This window comes from Nannospalax galili, unplaced genomic scaffold, assembly GCF_000622305.1.
Source record: "Nannospalax galili isolate Female #2095 unplaced genomic scaffold, S.galili_v1.0 scaffold591, whole genome shotgun sequence".
NCBI lineage: Eukaryota > Metazoa > Chordata > Mammalia > Rodentia > Spalacidae > Nannospalax > Nannospalax galili.
Genome location: NW_008330926.1, coordinates 2,376,127 through 2,395,749, shown reverse-complemented (window position 1 = coordinate 2,395,749; position 19,623 = coordinate 2,376,127). Strand labels below are relative to the sequence as shown.

The 19,623-nt window shown below is 47.6% G+C and overlaps 2 protein-coding genes across 4 annotated transcripts; one reads left to right on the top strand and one right to left on the bottom strand.

The window, feature by feature from the left end:
* The first annotated feature begins 1,719 nt into the window (after positions 1 to 1,719).
* On the top strand, positions 1,720 to 8,544 carry Tmem79 (transmembrane protein 79). Its single transcript, XM_008853618.3, has 5 exons — positions 1,720 to 1,924; positions 2,837 to 2,947; positions 3,699 to 4,489; positions 4,732 to 4,945; positions 7,484 to 8,544. The coding sequence occupies exons 3-5, from the start codon at positions 3,733 to 3,735 to the stop codon at positions 7,695 to 7,697; spliced, it is 1,185 nt and encodes a 394-aa protein (XP_008851840.1). The 5' UTR covers positions 1,720 to 1,924; positions 2,837 to 2,947; positions 3,699 to 3,732; the 3' UTR covers positions 7,698 to 8,544.
* Positions 8,545 to 8,664: 120 nt separating this feature from the next.
* Glmp (glycosylated lysosomal membrane protein) lies at positions 8,665 to 12,457 on the bottom strand. 3 transcript variants are annotated; one of them, XM_008853608.3, is made up of 6 exons: positions 12,303 to 12,457; positions 11,566 to 11,820; positions 11,198 to 11,392; positions 10,900 to 11,118; positions 9,211 to 9,467; positions 8,690 to 9,101 (listed from the first exon to the last, which is right to left on the bottom strand). In XM_008853608.3, the coding sequence occupies exons 1-6, from the start codon at positions 12,420 to 12,422 to the stop codon at positions 8,936 to 8,938; spliced, it is 1,212 nt and encodes a 403-aa protein (XP_008851830.1). In that variant the 5' UTR covers positions 12,423 to 12,457; the 3' UTR covers positions 8,690 to 8,935. The 3 variants fall into 3 exon arrangements, with proteins under 3 accessions (XP_029412608.1, XP_029412605.1, XP_008851830.1); XM_029556748.1 differs by lacking the exon at positions 9,211 to 9,467 and having other exon boundaries at positions 8,665 to 9,101; XM_029556745.1 differs by lacking the exon at positions 10,900 to 11,118 and having other exon boundaries at positions 8,685 to 9,101.
* Between the last annotated feature and the right edge of the window lie 7,166 nt (positions 12,458 to 19,623).

Sequence of the window (19,623 nt, the reverse complement as noted above, 5' to 3'; positions counted from 1 at the left end):
ACATGAAGTTCCGTCCCCAGGACCCACACGGTGAAAGGAGCAAACCAACTCCTGCAAGTTATCCTGACCGTCACACGTGCACTGTGGCACGCGCTCCGCCCCCCCCCCTACACACAAAACGTAATTGAAAATAATTTTTAGCGCTAGGCGTGGTGGCGCATGCCTTTAATCCCAGCGCTTGGGAGGCAGAGGCAGGCGGATTTTTGTGAGTTCGAGGCCAGTCTGGTCTACATAGTTCCAGGACAGCTGGGGCTACAAGAAGAGACCCTGTCTCAAAAAGACAAAAAAAAGTTGTTGTTTTTTTTTAGCTTGGCTTGGTGATACATGCCTTTAGTGGCAATATTTGGGAGGCAGAGGTAGGTGAATCTGTGAGATCTGGGCCAGCCTGGTGTACATAATGAGGCCAGCCAGGGCCGCATAGTGAGACTTTTTTTTTTGTCTTAAAAAGACGAAAAGAAATTAATGATAATAAGCGGTTAAGAGCAGTGGTAGCTCTCGCAGAGGACTTGGGTTTAATTCCCAATACCCCCTTGGCCGCTAACAGCCATCCATAACTCCAGTTCCAGGGGATCCGAAGCCCTTTTCTGAACTCCGTGGGCATTGAACTACACTGGTGCACTGACACATATGCACTCATAGTTTATATAACTAAAAATAATTTGTTAAATATTTGTAAAATTAAATTTAAAAAAAATAGGGGGGGCTGGAGAGATGGCTCAGCTGTTAAGAGCACTTGTTGCTTTTGCTGAGGACCTAGGTTGTTTCCAACACTCACAAAGTAACCTTCAGTAACTCCAGTTCCAGAGGCTCTGACACCCTCTTCTGGCCTCCAAGGGCACCGCACACAGGCAGTATGCTTAACAAACATGCAGGCAAAACACTCATACACATAAAACAAAAATATAAGTTAAAAAAATTTTTTTGAAACCTTCCAGTGGAGAAGAAATCACTTAGCTCTAATTGAGACAACTATCAACAAGCCTCAGAAAAAGGGGTGGAAAGATTGTAAAAGATTGTAAAAGCCCCTCTGAAGCCAAACAGTATTTGCAGGACATGACATTGCCCTTGCACACATGAACTCACAACAGCTGTGACTGCATGTACAAGAGTCACATAAGATCAAGTCAGCCAAACTCCCAGCATCGCTAGAGAGCAGCTTATGAAGCTGTACCACTCACTAGCTGAGAAGCTACTGGCAAATTAATGGCTACTAGAGAAGGGAGAGGTGCTTTTCTTCTGGAATGCTGCACCTGAGGGACTACCTAAGGACTGTCCTACACCCATGCACACTAAGTGGACCCAATGGGTTTAAAAAAATGGCTTTGGCCTGACACTCACCTTTAATCCAATCCCAGTACGTAGAAGGCAGAGACAGGCAGATTGTTGGAAGTTTGAGGCTACCCTGGTCTACATAGAGAGTTCTAGGCCAGCTAGGCCTACACAATGAGATCTTGTCTCAACAACAAACAAACAAAACAACAACAACAACAAAACCCCATGAAGTTGAGAGGGAATAGTGGTATTTGAGATAAGGGAGAAATTGGAGGGGAGGGTAAGGGGGGTGGATTTGACCAAAAGACAATGTAGGCATATATAAACTTCTCAAATAACTTTTTTAAAAAAGCTTCCAGAGATGGAACAGTGAGCCAAATGAGACAGTGGAAGCTAAATGGGGGTGTGTGGACTCACAGCTAGAAATATACCCCTTGGTGTGTCCTACAGTAGCTGGCTAGTCCATCCTGTCCCTTGACCTCCCCACTTGAGCCAAATCCTTTTGCCATTAGATACCGCTGAACTTCTGGACTGAGGTAAAATTCAGTGGAAGAGTACTTGGCTACAGCATTGGAAGGATCCTGGATTTGGAAAGGAGGAAGATCACCCTCTATCTAACTTGGATTCCTATTGCTTTCTTTTTCTTTGAGAGGTAAGACAGAGTTTCTTTGTAGCTTCAGCTGGCCTCAAACTTGCTCTGTAGACCAGGCTGGTCTCAATCTCACAGAGATTTTGTGGCCTCTGCCTCCCAAGTGCTGGAATTAAAGGTAAAGGCGTGAGGCCAACATCCCTAGCATTCTATTGCTTTTTTTTTTTTTTTTTTTGGTGTTTATGAGATAGGGTCTCCCTGTAGCCCCAGCTGGTCTGGAATGCACTATACAGACCAGGCTGGCCTTGAACTCACAGAGATCCGCCTGCCTCTGCCTCCCAGTGCTGGGATTAAAGGCGTGTGCCACCACGCCCTGCTGGAGCTGTCATACTCTTGACTTCTCATCAGGTTTCAGCTTAAATGTCACCATAAATTTCTCTACTGAAATTCTCTTACTGATTTAATCGTGAGGCTTCATTGTCTGTTGACCCAGTAACTAGAGATCTTGACTGTCATTCTGTTCTCTTATCCATCTGTGCCTAGAATAGCATATTATTAATAACAGATACTCAGTAAACATTTACTGAATGAACAAATGTACATATTCTATCTCTTGCTGGGCATGGTGGCAGGAGGCAGAATTAGGTGTATTTCTGTGAGATCTAAGCCAGTCTAGTCTACATAGCAAGTTCCAGGCCAAATGGGGCTAGAGGAAGACTCTGTCTCAAACAAACAAAAAATCCCACCAAAACCTCTCTCTTTTTTCTAGGCATCCCTCCCTGCTCCAAGCACCACTCTTCCCCGGCTCCTTTCTGAGCTGGGAGCCCTTACACACCCCAAGTGCCTAAAATACACACACCTCTGTGCCCAGTGCGCTTGTCTTTTCAAGTACTTTTAGAAACAGTGACCTCCTCTAGTGCTTCCAGATTCTGTAGGGCCTGCCCCTTTAATCTGGGCCCCACCTGCTCTGGTCAGACAGGTTTGGAGACACAGGAGGGAACAGAGGGAAATACTTGCAGAGCCAGCTGGGAGCTGAGCAGTTCCTTTCCAAATGCTGGGGATCCTCCACCTCTCCGCAGATATAAAGTAAGAGGGTATCGTGGGTCCAAAGGGAAGGGGTAGGAGGGGCTGTTGGGGTGAAGGAAGGGAAGGAGACCTATCCAGAAGGGGTGGGATAGTGGATTGCAGGGAGGGAAGGCATGGGAACAGTCACAGTAGAGTTGAGTCTGAGTAGAGCCCCAACCCTGGGAAATTGGATGAGGTGGGCTGGGGGTGAAGGGGGTTCTGGTGGTGCTAGAGAATGATTAACTCCTGGACTGGAGACTAAAGAATACAGTATTTGGCAACTGGTAAGTCCTCCAGACACATCTGGTAGCTAGCTAGCCACTGGTAGCAGTTGCCAAAAGAGTTCCAGTCAGGGCTCTATGTGCAAGGCAAAGGGAGAGTCCGGGGGGCAGTATTTCTGCCTACAAGATTTTAGGCTGGAAAGAAGCTCTCAGCTGAGATCTAGACACCTCTTCCTCCCATTCCAGCATTAGAATGGCCATGTCTCCAGGGATTTTGGTGGAGAGGGTAGAAGGTATGGGTGGGGCTGACTGAGGCCACAGCTGCTAGGCTTGTGCCCCCTGACTCACCCTTGTCCTGCTAGATGACATTCAATTTGAAAGGCTGCCTCCATTTCAACCCTCCCCCTCCCTGTGTTTCAACACCTTCCTCCATACTGTGTTCTCCCTAAGGTCCCATGAGGCCACTGCTCTGGGGAGTTCCCGTTTTGATGAACTGTCCTCAGGGACAGAAGGGAAGGTATTCTCACAGAGCTTTCCTCTGCTCCCTTTAGAAGATGCAGTAGACCTCAGAACTGAAGCCCCACAATGACAGAACCCGAGACCCTGGTCCTTCTGGAAATGAAGGGGCCTGAAGCTCCGGAGAAGAGCCCACCACAGGCTTTGGTCCCCAATGGCCGGCAGCCAGAGGGGGACCATGGGGCTGAGTCTCCTGGAGTAGAGTCCCTCAGAGTGGAGTCTTCAGTTGGGTCTCCCATAGTCAGAGAGGGAGCTGAGCATGGTCCAGACAGCACAGTCAGCGAGGCTGCTACTTTGCCCTGGGGAGCTGACCCCCAGCCCAGTGCCCCATTTCTGGATCCCCCGGGCTGGCGAGATATTGAACCAGAGCCCCTAGAATCGGAGCCATCCACTAAGCCAGAGGAGCTACTCAAAGAGGATGCCAACCTGCTCCCTGAGAAGGCTGCTAGGGCCTTCGTACCTATTGACTTACGGTGCATTGAGCGGCGGCCCCAGGAGGATCTCATCGTTCGCTGTGAGGCTAGCCAAGCCGAGCGCCGGAATTTCCTGTCTGCAGGACTCAGCCATCCTGAGCCCCCCGAACGCAAGTGGGCTGAGGCCGTCGTGAGGCCACCTGGCTGGTCCTGTGGGGGCTGTGGGAGCTGTGGGGGCCGCGAGGCGCTGAGGGCAGTGGCTTCAGTGGTGGCTGCCCTCGTCTTCTTCCCCTGCCTGCTGTACGGGGCGTACGCCTTCCTGCCTTTTGATGCTCCGAGGCTGCCCACCATGAGCTCCCGCCTGGTCTACACGCTTCGCTGTGGGGTCTTTGCCACCTTCCCCATTGTGCTGGGTGAGTCTGGGCCTTGGGGGAAGATGGGGCACCCAGGAAGTAGACTTGAGGGGTCTGGATGTGGGGGGTGCCCTTCATCTTACAGGAACTCCTCAGGGCCTTCCAGACCTGCCACCCTCTGCCTCCCTCCTCCCGGGACCACTTGTGCCCACTCTGTAGAGCCCAGGTGTAAGCGCCAGATTCTGTGAACCCTGTCCCAGGCTTCCTACCTTCTCTGACCCTGTGCTTCCTACCCTGCCCAGGGCTCCTGGTGTATGGGCTGAGCCTGTTGTGCTTTTCTGCCCTTCGGCCTTTCGGAGAGCCAAGGCGGGAAGTGGAGATCCACAGACAGTACGTGGCGCAGTCAGTCCAGCTCTTCATCCTGTACTTCTTTAACCTGGCTGTGCTTTCCACCTATCTACCCCAGGATACCCTCAAGCTGCTCCCTCTGCTCACTGGTCTGTTTGCCATCTCTCGGTGAGTAGGGCTAGAGTGGGCATGGGGTGCTGTGATGGTAGTAGAGGGTGCCAGGTAGCTGAATCCCAGAGGAGCAGGGGATTTCTAGGTGTGTTCCGTGCATGGTTGAGTCCACTTGGACCTTCAATGGGTAGCAAGTGGTCAAGCTCCTGTCTTACCAGAAACCGATTTCAGAGACATGCCAATGTAGGATGGCTTTCAAATGTTATATACTTACTTGTAGAGGATTGAATCCAAGACCTCACATCTCACACCACTGAGCTGAACCCTAGCTTTAGGTATCCTTTAGTATGTCTATTGAAGCTCTCCTTTACTCCTGGTGGGGGGCTGTTTGTTTTAGAGAAGGTCTTCCTATTTCACTATAGTCACAAACTCTTGACAATCCTTTTGTGTCAGCCTTCCAAGTGCTGCCATTGCAAGCCTGAGCCACTGCACCAGCTTTAGGGAAGTTTTTTTTTTTTTTTTTTCGGTCTTGAGACAGGGTCTCCTTATAGCCCCAGCTGGCCTGGAACTTGCTACGTAGACCAGGCTGGCCTCAAACTCACAGAAATCTGCCTGCCTCTGCCTCCCAGTGCTGGGATTAAAGGCAGTGCCACCACGCCTGGCCTAAGGGCACTATTTTTTTAAATAGAAAGGGCCAGCCTGGGAGCCATCCTGAGTTCCAGGCTAACCTTAACAGTGAGATGCTGTCTCAAAATACACACATACACACACACACACACACACACACACACAAATAAGGAAAAGGGAAAAGAAATTGAGCTGGGGTTAGTTTGGAGGCAGGAGTTGCTTGGTGGGGCAGCACTTGAGCAGCTAAAGCTTGGGCTACAGGCCAGCCCTGGCTACAGAGTGAGGCCCTATCTCCAAAGCCAAAATAAAATAAATAGGAAGCTTTTCTCCTTACCTTCCTTGTTGAGTGAGAAGCATGTAGTTTGAGAGAATGGTTAAGGAGATGTAAGGAGATTTTTTTTTTTTTAGAAAAGAAATTACTTAGGCTGATCTGGAATTAGTTTTTCCCTCAGCCACCCAAAGAGCTGGGGTTATAGGCATGTGCTTCCGTGTCTAGGTAAAAGGGGAGCTTTGTTTTGTTTTCCTTTTGAGAGAGTCACCATGTAGTGCAGCCTGGCCTCAAACCTGGATTTGAGGTGTAGTGGCACATGCCTTTAATCCCAGCACTTGGGAGGCAGAGGCAGGCACACGCACACACATACACACTCTGTGAGTTCAAGGCCAGCCTGGTCTAAATAGTAAGTTCCAGGCCAGCTGGGGCTACAGGGAGACCCTGTCTCAAAAAAGCAAAACAAACAAAAAAAACATTGGATGCTCTTGCCTCAGGCTCCCTAATGCTAGATTTGTAGGTATTTACCATCATGCCTGGCCCTCATGCCCTTTTTTAAAAAATATATTTTATTATTTTTATTTTATGTGTATGCGTGTATTCCCTGCATGTAGGTAAGTGCACCCGTGTTGTGCAATGCTTGAGGAGGTCAGAAAAGGCTCTCGGGTCCCCTGGGACTGGAGTTATGGACAGTTGTGAGCTGCCATGTGGGTGCTGGGCTTTGAACCTGGGTCGTCTGCAAGACCAACCAGTGTTCCTAACCGCTGAGCCATCTCTCCAGCCCCTTAGGCCCTCTTGAAGCTGTCTTCCTTACTCTCCCTTCCCCCCCTGCTTCTCAAAAATGCTAGAAGGGCTGATGAACAGGCTTGGGTTCAAATCATGGCTTTGCTATCTCCAAGATGTGATCCCATATCCCTTTACTCTTGATATCTTTATCTGCAAAAGGGCAAATACAATGGAACACACTAGAGCTATGAAAGAATGAGAACTGACCCTTGTGGTGCAGGCCTGTAATCCCAGTACTTGCTTAGGAAGCCAGCCAGAGCTACATAGTGAGACAGTCTCAAAAACAGAACAAAACAAAACCAGTGGGCTAGGGATGTAGCTCAGTTAGTAGAGTGCTTGCTTAACATGTAGGAGGCTCTGGGTTCAATCCCCAGCACCATGGTGGTGAAGCATAGCCTATAATCCCAGTGCTTGGAAGATGAAGGCAGGAGAGAAACGGGTGTGTGTGTGTGCGTGTGTGTGCTTGGGGATATAGTTCAGTGGCAAAGCACTTGCTTTGTATGAAACCCTGAACCACAAACAACTTAGTGTAACACATAAGAAATGGTAACATTGGCTGCCTAGGGTGGGACTGGGGGAGAATAGGGTGGGAATCAGTAAAGGGGAAGAATATTAAAATTGAATTTTCACTTAATTCTGAACCATGTAAATGTACATTGCCCACTTAAAAATTTAATTTTGAAAGTAAATAAGAGGTGAGGGGAATAATATTCTCACTTCAGAGGAACGTGAGAAAGCAAATCAAATCATATAGCAATCAGCCACATTCCTGGCACACTGTGAACACATACTGTCTGTAGCAGTAGCAGCCACAACACCCACTCCCATTTGCGTTCTTCACTGCCTCCTACTATCTGCCCTTGACCAGTTGGCTGGGCTCTGGAGAGTAGCCGATCCTTGTCATGCTCCTACAGGCTGATATACTGGTTGACCTTCGCTGTGGGCCGTTCCTTCAGAGGCTTTGGCTATGGCCTGACCTTCCTGCCGCTGCTGGCCATGCTGGTATGGAACCTCTACTACATGTTCGTGGTGGAGCCAGAGCGCATGCTCACAGCTTCCGAGAGCCGCCTGGACTACCCCGACCATGTGAGATCTGCCTCGGACTACAGGCCCCACCCCTGGGGCTGAGCCCTTAGGAGCTGGCCGCTTGCTGGCTTCTATGAGCACTTGCTCCAGATCTGAAACTTCAGACAAATCTTGCTTCTGCCTCATAGGGGTCCCACCCAACAGGGCCCAGACGGATCTCTGCTCATTCTTAGCTGCTGCTTCATCACTGGAGCCTGAGAAGATCATAAGGGAGAGACTGGAGAAGCATGGTTCTACCTGGGCCACCTCCCACCACTGCACTGCCACAGGTGCACTAATGCTGGCTGCCCGCTACTCCACTCCCCAGCTTCCCGTGACGCAGGGGTGCAGAGCCAGAGCCCAACCAGAACTGTTTCTATCAGCTGTCCAGGCAGAACTCAAGGAGATGGGAAAACTGCTCATGCCCAATGACAGGTCCTTATCGTATCAAATAAGGACTTGACACTTGGTGAGAACCTGCCTAGGGGGCCTGGTTTCAAGACTGTGCCACTGGCTTCAAGGGCCATTCACCTTTATCCTCATCAGGACTATTAACACTGCTGCCTCCCCTCTTCCAAACATGTAGGCCCCTGTAAATTTCCACTTTCAAACTCCAGAAGTCCCACTGGAAGACAAGAGAACACAGGGAAACCAAATTCTCAAAAGGGCTGTGTGTGTACCTACATGTGGTGACAGGGGAGTGAATGGAAGACACAGCATCTGCTGTTAACCTACTATATTCGTGAATACATAACAATAAATACTGCTAACCTCCTTTGGCTGACTCTTCCTACTTGCCTCACATCCTAGTCATAAGTGTCCTTTCCTGTTTGATTTAGACAGCTGGAGAAATCTCCCAGTTGCTTCTATTGTGGAGGGTGGCTGACAGGAGCCTTGGGGAGACAGAACTGGTGAGGAAATGAGCCCTCAAACAGAAAATGCCTTCCAAGCCCATATCTTAGCCCTCCCATTCCCTGGAATCAGCCCCAAATCAAACTAATAGCACTCATACATTAAGAGATTGGAACCATGAGGAAAAAAAAGTCATTCTTGTATAGGTTTTCAAGTTTCATTCAAAAGAAATGGGAGCAGGGAATGACACAAGGGGGTCTTCCTTTTACCAGTAACCCTAACCCCTCCCTAAGGTAGGAAGGATACGTGGGGGCCCCCAGTAAGCTGAAGCTTGTTTCTGAGGTTCAGCAGAAAAGCAAACAACAAGACACCGACCCTCCAACCTCCAACAGTTTGTGGCATAGCAAGGCAGATACAGTCATGTCTTCCCTCTAGATCTAGAGTGGGTCTCAGTTTATAGACTGGTACTCTGAATACCACTTGTGGCGCAGCAGCAGAGCCAGGCCTCCTCCCAGCAGCACAAGCCCTGGAGCACCAAGGGCCACTGCCATGATTCCCAGGACTAGTGGAGATAAGGAGTCTATTGGAGGGAGGCCCACACCCAGAAGCATCGACCTAGAACAAGAGGGTAAGAGAGGTAAGCAGGCTTAGGAAGGAAGGCTGAGAGGTACAGCCCTCTTCCACTTTGACCTCCCCAACCCTTGGTCCCAGCTCTGGTTCTCACCAGCAGAGGTAGTGTTGATCCCAGTAGCCAGGACCTGTAGGATCCCCAAATGTCAGATTGAAGGTGCAGAAATTGTTCTGGGACCCAAAGAAGGCTTGGACAATTGGTGAGTGAGGGAGAGAATATGCCAAGGTGGGGCTAAGAGAGGAAGCCTGGCAGGGCAGGGATGATTCTCTGTTCCTCTGTTTCTGAGAGAAAGCCACTGGTCGCCACTGCATGAAGCCAGATGGTAAAGAGCCCCACAGCAACTGATCCAACTGGAGAGAAAAGCAAATAAGGCAGGGTGATGAGGACCACCTGGTGCTCAACTCCTCTCCCGCTCCACCCCTCCCAGCTGCATGTCACTAGGAGTACAGGCAGTTTGTAAGGTCAACAAGAGTCCTAAGTACTAGGTGTAGTTATAGAACCGACGATATCTGCAGCAGGGTCCTATCTCTTCCCTATAGAAAGGGGAGTTGACTGAATGAGCAGCGACAGCCCTGCCATTCTGCACTTGCTCCATTCTCTGGGCCCCAGTAAAGGAGAATCCCATCTGCAGAGCATGAGTCATCCGGCACTGCAAAAGTATTCTTCCTAGGAGGGCAGAGACTGGGGGGTAAATTAGAACTAATCCAACACTCAGAAAAGCCAAAGACAGTGTTAGTAAATAACAAAGATTGATTCCAAGATTACACACTGGGTGACATAACTGTAAGTCCAGCCCCAGGGAATCCAATACTCTCTTCTGGCCTCCACAGGGACCTAAGAAGCCCATGCATGCACATGTGTACACACAAAAAGACATATGTACATGCCCATAAAAGCAGCATGTGAAAGAAGCATGTTGCTCTGGCATGTAGTTATTAAAAATAAAATTAAAAAATGATTAAAAAAATAATTCTTCAAAGCATAAAAATTTGCTCCTTAACAATTAGTAGATGTGAAAAACATTACCATTGAAATCTACCTGATGACTTTACATTCATGCTCAGGTGCCAAGGATCTTAGAAAGTAAGTGACTGTGACTAGTAATAATCAGATACATAGAGATTAGAGACGCATGTACAAACATCTAAGTGTTATTTGCATTAAAAATGAGCTTTTCTGTATGAAACAGTAGATTCTTTGAGACAGGGTCTCCCTGCAGCTCCAGCTGGCCTGGAACTCACTATGTAGACCAGGCTGGCCTTGAACTCACAGAGATCCGCCTGCCTCTGCCTCCCAAGTGCTGGGACTACAGGCGTGCGCCACCACGCCCAGCTAAGAATAAAAATCTTTTGAAAAAAATGGTTGGAGCAGTGCATGGTGATGCTTTAATCCTAGCACTTAGGAGGCAGAGGCTGGTGGATTTCTGTGAGTCCAGGCCAGCTGGGGCTACAGGGAGACCCTGTCTCAAAAAGACCATGAAAAAAAAGGTTGTGACTGGAGAAAGTGATTAAGAGCACTTAATTGCTCTTACAGAGAACCTAGTTTCAGTTCCCAGCACCCTCACAGCAGCTAATGACCATCCGAAACTCCAGTTCCAGGGGATCTGATGCCCTCTTCTGGCCTCCATGGGTATTGCATGCACACTTACATGTAGGAAAACATACATAAAAGAAAAATTAAAATTTAAAATATTTAAAAAATAATGTTTTAGTGATTTTTCTTGGGTTCTAATAGGGTCCCACTTTACATTCCCACCCATCTACCTTCCACTGGAAACCTGACCTGGAAGACAGCAGGTGCATACTCATCATCAATGGAGCGCTGCTCCTTCATTGAGGGGCAATCAGGGCCATTGCCCAAGGTGACTACCTCCAAGCCAAACAGAGAGTGATTTCCTTGAGAAGAGGCCCCAACCAGGGCCACTTCTAGCTGGCAGGTATCTGCTGTGTGCAGAAGACGAGGGGGTTGGGCAGGTCGACCAGATCTGGAAAAGGCCTGGACCTAGGAAGGAGAAGGCATGGAAAGCATATAGGGAGACAGAAGCCTGAGAGATACTCCCATCCTTATAAACCATCCTCACCTTGAAGGCCAGGCTGCCATTGGCAAAAGCTCCAGTAGGGTCGTCTATAGGGTGGCCTTGAAATGTGGTGCTTAGGGTGTCAGGGTCCAATGTGATATTGTTCCAGGAGAACTTGTCCAAGGAGTATGGAGGATACGGTTTTCCTGGGGGCTCTGCAGCCCCCTCAGACACCTTGGTGCTGTCAAACTCCAGCAACTGGGGCAGGGTGGAATGGAATTGGGCTTGCCTCTCTCTGGCCTTCTCCTAAACATCCCTCCCTCTCACCCCTACCTTTGGCTGTGCATCTGCACCTACATTACCCGCCCTTCCCTCTCCCTCTGGGAGAGAATTCTCCTTGTGCTCTTCTCCCTGACTGCCTCCAATCTCACCCTGGTAAAGACGAGGGCAGAAGAAAACTGGATGCTGTTCTTGGGGTGCACCATCAGGCCCCCCTCAGGATCAGGGGACAGCAGGAGACTCCAGTTGACCTTCAGGACACTCTGGGTGGTGTTGGTGGCCACCAGTACCACTGCTGGAGGCCCAAAGCTGCTCCATACATAGTGCAGGGTGGAGTTGGTGCCCACTGCTCGGATATAAAGCAGGTTCTGGGGGGTTGGGCAGCCAGAAATAACCTCCATAAATACCTGGAACATGGAATAGTGGAGTTGAGAGCAGGATCAGGGAAAGTCACAGGCAAAGAATCTTGGGGGTTGGAACCAGGCCTGGGCAATGCCAGGGAAAGCAAAAGACCGTGGGGTCTAGGCAAGTAAATGTAGGTGCAAAGGGAATCCTGGAATTAGGGGCAGATATGGGGTGGAGAAGGGTTAGGGTAGATCCAGGACTGCCCTGACCCTGGTGAGGAGGGCAAGGCACAGGGCAAAATCCCAGTATTTGCCTGTTCTGGGCCACTAACACTGAGCCACGGTTCAGAGCCAGCAGAAGGCAAAAAAACTGTCATGCTTGTCCTCTGCAGTCCCTTCCTATCACTCATGGCTCCGCCCTGGATCTTCTAGGTTGGTACTTCTCTTTACAGCCACCCTCCACACCTTTGTTGCCCCAGATTCCGGCCACCCTAGAATGGTAGGATTTCAGGAAACATCTACTACTTTAGTCCCAGAGCCCTTACCTGGCGTGTCTCCTCCCCCAGCAGGCCCAATGGAGCTGCAGACACAAGGACACTCAAAAGGACCAAGGAGGTTGGGGCCCTGGGTCCCCAGCCCCAGCGGGGCTCCTCAGGGCTCCACATGCAGCAGCAGCAGCAAGCTTAGTAAGCGGAAGAGCCATGAGTCATGTGACTCACATTCAGCAGATGGCTCTGGAGGGCGGGCCACCAAACCAGTTCTTAAAGAGACCGCCTCCATTAACCCAGATTCCAGTACAAATTGGGATAGAATCAGGAAGGCTGATATCCACAACAAGTTGGCCAAGGAGGCATACCAGACCATATGAGCAAACATAGGCCTATCTCTCCTCCAGTCCCATCCAAGTACCTGTGCTATGTCTAGAATTAAAATCTACACAGGATCTGAACAGTACAACTTTGTGGTAAGGAGAGGAATGGAATATTAGATTGACATAAAAGAACCCTTTGGGGTCAGTCAGATGGCTTAGTGGGTAAAGGCACTTGCCCCCAAGCCTGACAAGAGTTTGATTCCCAGGACCCACATGGCAGAAGGAGAGAACTACGATAGAAGGAGACTATGGGAAGTTGTCATCTGACTGCCATATGCATTCTGTGGCATGTGTGCACCTCCTCTTCCACATAAAATGAACAAGCCAGGCATGGTGTTGCATGCCTTTAATCCCAGCACTCAGGAGGTAGAGGCAGGCCTCCTATGAGTTCAAGGCCAGCCTGGTCTGCACAGTGAGTTCCAGGCCAAGTGGGGCTAACAGGGAGACCCTGTCTCAAAAAAAAAGAAGACAAAAAAAAAATGTTAAACTTTTTTTTGTTGAGACAGGGTCTCACTATGTAACTGTGGCTGGCCTGGAACGGGTTATGTACACCAGGCTGGCCTTGAATTCACAGAAATCAGCATTCCTCTGCCTCCCACATGCTGAGATTAAAGGTATGAACCACCACACCTGGCAAAAAAAATTTTTAAAGAGCTTTTGAGCATGACAGTGCATGCCATATATCAATCCTTACTTAGGAGGATGAGGCAGAATTCAAAGCTAGCCTGGGCAATACAGAGAGGTCTCAAAAAATAAGAACAAGCCAGGAATGATAGACTGCACTTGTGATCCTAACATTTGGAAGATAAGTAGGAGATCAGCATGTGTCTGAGGTTACTTTGGACTATACAGTGAGCTCTAGAACAGCTCAGGCTAGAATGAGGAACTATTGGGCTGGGTGTGGTGGCACACACCTTTAATCCCAGCACTTGGGAGGCAGAGGCAGGTAGATCTCTGTGAGTTCAAGGCCAGCCTTGTCTACATAGTGATTCAGGACAGATCTTCAACACCCATGTTTAAAAAAAAAAAAAAAAAAAAAAAAAAAACCAAAGAGGGGGGAAAAAAAAAGAATGAGGAATTGTCAAAAAAGCAGACAAACAATAACAACAAAAAAATAAAACAGGGCTAGAGATGAAGTTTAGTTGGTAGAATGCTTGCTTAGCATGCATGAAGCCCTGGGTTTAATCCCCAACACCATTTAAAAACTGTGTGAACTGTAGATTTAAGGTCTCAGGACAGCAAGACGGATCAGCAGGTAGTGTGCTTGCCAAGGAAGCCTGAAGACCTGAGTTCAATCCCCTGAACCCATGTAAAGGGGGATCTATAGGGTAGGGGCTGGGGAGATGGCTCAGCAGTTAAGGGCACTTGATGCTCTTGCATTAGAGTGGAGTTCAGGTCCTAGCACCTACCTCAGGCAGCTCACAACTGCTTCTAACTCTAGCTCCAGGGGATCTCATACCCTCTTCTGGCTTCCATGGCCCTTGTGTTTTTCCTCTTTCTCTCAAATTATAAAAGAAAAGAAAAAGAAAAAGAAAGTTTTCCTAGGCTGCATATCAAGTTAAAGGACAGCCTAGGATACAGGAGATCCTGTTACAAAAACAAAACCACTGTGTGTGTGTGTGTGTGTGTGTGCATGCACACACACACACACACAACTTATTAAAAATAACAAAAATCTTGGGCTGGGTGTGGTGGTTCACACCTTAAATCCCAGCACTCGGGAGGCAAAGGCAGGTAGAACTCTGAGAGTTCAAGGCCAGCCTGGTCTACATACCAAGTTCCAGGCCAGCTGGGGCTACAGGGAAACCCTGTCTCAAAAAGACCAAAATAAAATAAAATAAAAATCTTAGAAAAAAACCAGACCAAAACAGAAAAGTACCCATCCACATTCTAGTATATGACCCCCTACCATACCCAAGCAGCCATAATTAAATTTAGTGGGTCAAAATAGACATCAAATATTACATTAGGAGGCAGCTTCTGAAAAACAAGGGTTTCAGTAGGAGGGGGGTGATGAGAGAGAGTAATAGGGTGGTGAAAAGGATCAACATTCAGGCAGAGTTCCAGGCCAGAAAGAATTACATAGTGAGGCCTTGTCTCAAACAAACAAAACAAATTAATCCTTTTTTGTTTTTTTGGGTTTTTTTGTTTGTTTTTAGAGTGAGGGTCTCCCTGTAGCCCAAACTGGCCTGGAAATCCCTATGTAGACCAGGCTGTCCTTGATCTCAGAGATCTGCTTCTCTCTGCCTCTGAAGTGCTAGGATGAATTAAAGGTGTGCACCACCACACCCAGAAAATCTTTTTAAAAAAAGATTTTTGATTTTATGTGTAGGAGTGTTTTGCCTGCATATATATATATATATACATATATATGTACACCACACACATGCCTGGTGTCCACAGAGGCCAAAAGAGGGCATCATATCCATTGGAACTGCCATGTGGGTGCTGGAAACTGAACCAGGGTTTCAAGAGCAGTAAGTGTTCTTAACCACTAAGTAATCTAATAAAGAAATTTTCAAAAAGGGTATCTAAGAATATTACCTCCATTCCTCAGCAAAATACTAATGAATGCTAAGCAAGTTCTCTACCACTGAGCTACAACCCCCAATCTACTAGTTTTTTTTATTGTTTTGAGACAGGATCTCACACTGTGTAGCCCAGGCTGGCCTAGAACTCAGTGTAGCATCAGCTTCCCAAGTGTTAGGATTATAAATTTGAGCTACCATGCATAGTTTTATGTATAATTTGCTGGGTTTTTCTGTAGCTCCTGCTGGCCTGGAATTGCCATGTTGATAAGGCAGGCCTTGATCTCAGAGATCCTTCTTGCTTCTGCCTCCCAAGTGCTGGGGTTAAAGGGATGCACTATCATTCCCAGCCTTGGATCTGTCTCTTTTAAAAAAATATTTTTAGCAAGGAGTGGTGGTGCACGCCTTTAATCCCAGCACTTGGGAGGCAGAGGCAGGTGGATCTCTGTGAGTTCAAGGCCAGCCTGGTCTACATAGTGAGTTCCAGGCCAGCTGGGGCTACAGGGACACCCTGTCTCAAAAAGACAAAAAAAAAAAAAAGATTTTTTATTTACTATTTTTATATGTACGAGTGTTTTATGTGCATGTGTGTAAGTGCACTCATGTGGTACAATGCCCTCGGAGGTCAGAAGAGGGCATAGGAACCCCTGGGACTGAAGTTATGGATGTTTGTTAGTGGTGTTGGGAATTGAACTTGGGTCCTCAGCAACAGCAGTCACTGCTCTTAACTGCTGAGCATCTCCCCAGCCCTGGGATCTCTTTTTAAATAAAGAATTCTTATAATTTGTGTATGTGTGCAGTTACCAGAGGAAGCCAGAAGGTGGCATTGCATCTTTTGGAACTGGAGTTAATAGGTACTTGTTAGCACATGAGTGCTGGGAACTGAATTCAGGTTTTCTGCAACACAGCAAGCTCTCTTAACTAAGCTATCTTAACTTTTGGGACTCAATTCTTTCCTTCCATCTACCATGGGAGGGATCCAGGGATTGAACCTAGGTCATCAGGTTTTTGTGGTAAGCATTTTGGCCCTATTTGTTTTTTCGTCTTACTATGTAATCCTGGCTGGCCTGGAACTCCCTATGTAGGGCTAGCCTGGAACTCAAAAGAGATCCACCTGACTCTGCTTCCCAAGTGCTGGGATTCACTAGGCACTATAATTTTTGACACAAGGTCTTATGTAGCACAGGCTGGTCACCAACTTGCTAAGTAGCTGTAATAGTTAATGTTGACTGTCAACAGGATTTGGAATGATCTAGCAGACAAGCCTCAAGGTACAGCTGTGAGGGGTTATTTAGATTAGGTTAGCCTGTAGGGGACATGCATGTGAGGGATTAGCTTAAATTAACTGAGGTAGGAAGACCCACCCTAATAGTCCACTCCCTAGACCTGGGTGCTGAACTACTATATAAAAGAACTAGCTCATTACACAAATTCATTGCTCTCCTCTTCCTGTGGATGCAGTGCAATTAGTTAAGTTTCTGTCACCTTGATTTCACCATGATGGGCCAAAATAAGCCCTTTCTCTCTTAAATTGAATTTGTTCCTATATTTCATCACATTAGGAAAAGACAGTAGCTAAAGATGACATTGAACAACTCGTGCATATCTAGCCTCTGTGTTTCCAATGCTGGGATGGCATAGGTGTGTGTCACAACACCTTGTTTATAATGTGTTGTCCAAGGAATCCAGGGCTTCTTGCATGCAAGGCAAGCACTCAACCAGCTGACTCTATTGCCAGTCTTAGAAAATTCATTTTTGTTGAGAAATAAATACACTTAATTCCTTAAGAAAGACTCTGGGCTCTCAGCTCTCAGGGAGAATAAAAACTTTAGGTTGCATACAAAAGTTTTAATAAAACTTTTAGTAAAAAATTAAAAAAAAAAGGATTATAGGGGCTGGAGAGATGGCTCAGTGGTTAAGAACACTGGTTGTTCTTGCAGAAGACCTGGGTTCGAACCCCAGCATCCACATGGCAGCTAACAACTGTCCATAACTCCAGTCCCAGGGGATCCAACAGCCTCTTCTGACCTCCACGGGCACTGCACAACATGGGTGCACTTACCTACATGCAGGCAATAAATACAGGCATGATACATATAAAATAACACTTACCTACATGCAGGCAATACACTCATACATATAAAATAAAAATATTTCAAAAATAATAAATAAATTAAAAAAAGATTATAGAGCTAAGTAGGAGATAATGTAGGTAAAACAAAAAACTAAAAACTGGGCAAAGTAGTCCCCTATAATTCTCCACAACAGACCCTGTGTGTTGCACTACCGACATACCAAACAAGATGTACCTGCTGGTGCAATAGTGGAGCATCTAGTGTATGTACAACCAGCAAATTTTTGATCAGATATAATGCCCGCTCCTAGGGGTGGAACACACATCTGGTACTGTAGACCCGGCCAACCCCCTGTGGCAGGAGAGAACATAGGCCCCAGTGGGAAGTCACTGCAATTGCTTTGTTAGATGGAAATGATGTGACCAAGCATTTGTGTTTACACCCATAGGTTAAGTTATTATAGAAGTCCATGTTTAGATGTTCCTGCTTCTTGCTGTGTGTGTTTTTATAGTAGATTAGCAGTCACTGTTTAGATTTTCTTGCTTCTTGCTGTGTTTTTTTTTTTTTTTTGAGATAGGGTGTCCTTATAGACTCAGCTGTCCTGGAACTTACTATATAGACCAGGCTGGCCTTGAACTCACAAAGATCCGCCTGCCTCTGCCTCCCAAGTGCTGGGACTAAAGGCATGTGCCACCACACCCAGCTTGCTGTGTTTTTTTATTTAAAATATTTTATTATTTTAAAGTATATGTATTGCCTGTATATGCATCCATGTTGTGATGCCTGCAGAGGACAGAAGAGATTGTCGGATCCCCTGGAACTGGAGTTACAGTTGTTAGCGGCCATGTGGGTGTTGAAAGTCAAACCCGGGTCTTTTGTAAGAACAGTGTTCTTAACCGCTGAGCTATCTCCCTAGCCCCCACTGATTTTTTTATAGATGGAATCCCACTTAAACTGGCTAACATGGAAAAGAGATGATGCAGAGACCCAAAAGTTCAGTGCCTTGCCACAATGGGAGGAAGATCACCCACACCTACCACCCCCTCCAAGGCTCAGGGGCTTTTGTGAAGAGGTTGGTGGAAAGAATTAAAGGGCCCGAGGAAGGCATGCAGAGTTAACTGGAAAACTCCTCCGAACACTACGCCCGCAAGCTATAGTCAAAGCTCTTTCCCAAGCTCATCAAGGAGTCAAGGGAGGAGTCAGTTACTCCTCCCATCCAATCAGTTGACCTTAGCTGCATGTGGGGGGAGGGGCAAAGGAGATATATATATAAATTTATATATGCCAAGAACACCGAGACACCTCTCTCACCATTTTGTGGGGCTGTCAGGAGGTCACAGGATCTATATTTGAGTATGGACTTTATGGCACAGCCATAAACGTGGGGTGCCCAGTCTTCTATAAATAAACCCCTACCCTATGCTGCTAAAAAATAGGGGGCATCAGCCTCCCACTGCTTCCCTGGGCCTGCACACCTGCAGGCCTTTCTCCAGGGTAAGTCAGTCAGGCCCTCTGCACCTTGACTCCCCCAGCCTCGTTCACCCTCCCATCTCCCCTGCCCATCTCTCCTCCTAGCCTGGGACCTGTCCCATTCCTTGTCTTGGTGCCCCAGACACTGGGGGAACCACCACTGCTTCCTGATCATTTCCAGACCAATCCAGTTCCTTCTGAGGTCCCCAGGAGCCCTCAGGGCCTGGTCCTGCCCTCACCTCCCTCTGCTTCCTTGGGCTGTACAACCCGCCAGCCACTTTCCTGGACGCCGGGGCTGACCTTTCAGCTTCCTGATCCTTTGCAACCCAGTTCCTCAGTGCAGTCCCCAGGAGCCCTTGGGGCCTCTTCCTGCCCACATCTCCCTTTGCATCTTGGGGTGGCATGGCCACCAGCTGCCCTAGACCAGCATCTTTCCTGGGCCCTGCTTTCAGGCCAGTCCAACCCCCAAATTACTGAGGCCAAAATCTTTCCTGGAGGGATCCAGACCTTAGGAGAAATCCTGAGAGCATCTGATCCTCATCTGACTTGGGCCTCTGTGGGAACTCCTGAAGACAAAAGCAATCTGGCCGCTCCAGTTATGAAATCCAAAGAGAGAACCGGAAGCTTAGACAAACCGGCTTTTCATGCCCAAAAAGTAAACCACAAAGACACATAAAGTTCACAAAAAGAAGCAGACCTAAACTTGAAGGCTTGAAGTCTCACACAAGAATCAGAAACTACAAAAGAAATTCACATGTCGAAATCACAGAGAAAAAATAATAACATGAAAAACCAAAATAACATATCCCCACCAAATACCAATAGTCCTCTAGAGGAGAACCGTGAGAACTCCCTAGAGATAAAGCAGGACATGGAACTCAAAAGAACAATTATAAACATGATAAAAGAATTCAGTGAATTT

What these genes read in the sequence shown, in the direction of transcription:
- Tmem79 (XM_008853618.3), top strand. Translation starts at nt 3,733, where the DNA reads ATGACAGAACCCGAGACCCTGGTCCTTCTGGAAATGAAGGGGCCTGAA. An exon ending in CACCTTCCCCATTGTGCTGG is followed by an intron (nt 4,490 to 4,731) that starts GTGAGTCTGGGC and finishes TACCCTGCCCAG; the next exon opens with GGCTCCTGGTGTATGGGCTG. An exon ending in GGTCTGTTTGCCATCTCTCG is followed by an intron (nt 4,946 to 7,483) that starts GTGAGTAGGGCT and finishes ATGCTCCTACAG; the next exon opens with GCTGATATACTGGTTGACCT.
- Glmp (XM_008853608.3), bottom strand. Translation starts at nt 12,422, where the DNA reads ATGTGGAGCCCTGAGGAGCCCCGCTGGGGCTGGGGACCCAGGGCCCCA. An exon ending in ATGCACCTGCTGTCTTCCAG is followed by an intron (nt 9,468 to 10,899) that starts GTCAGGTTTCCA and finishes TTTTCTCTCCAG; the next exon opens with TTGGATCAGTTGCTGTGGGG. An exon ending in GATCAACACTACCTCTGCTG is followed by an intron (nt 9,102 to 9,210) that starts GTGAGAACCAGA and finishes CTCTTGTTCTAG; the next exon opens with GTCGATGCTTCTGGGTGTGG.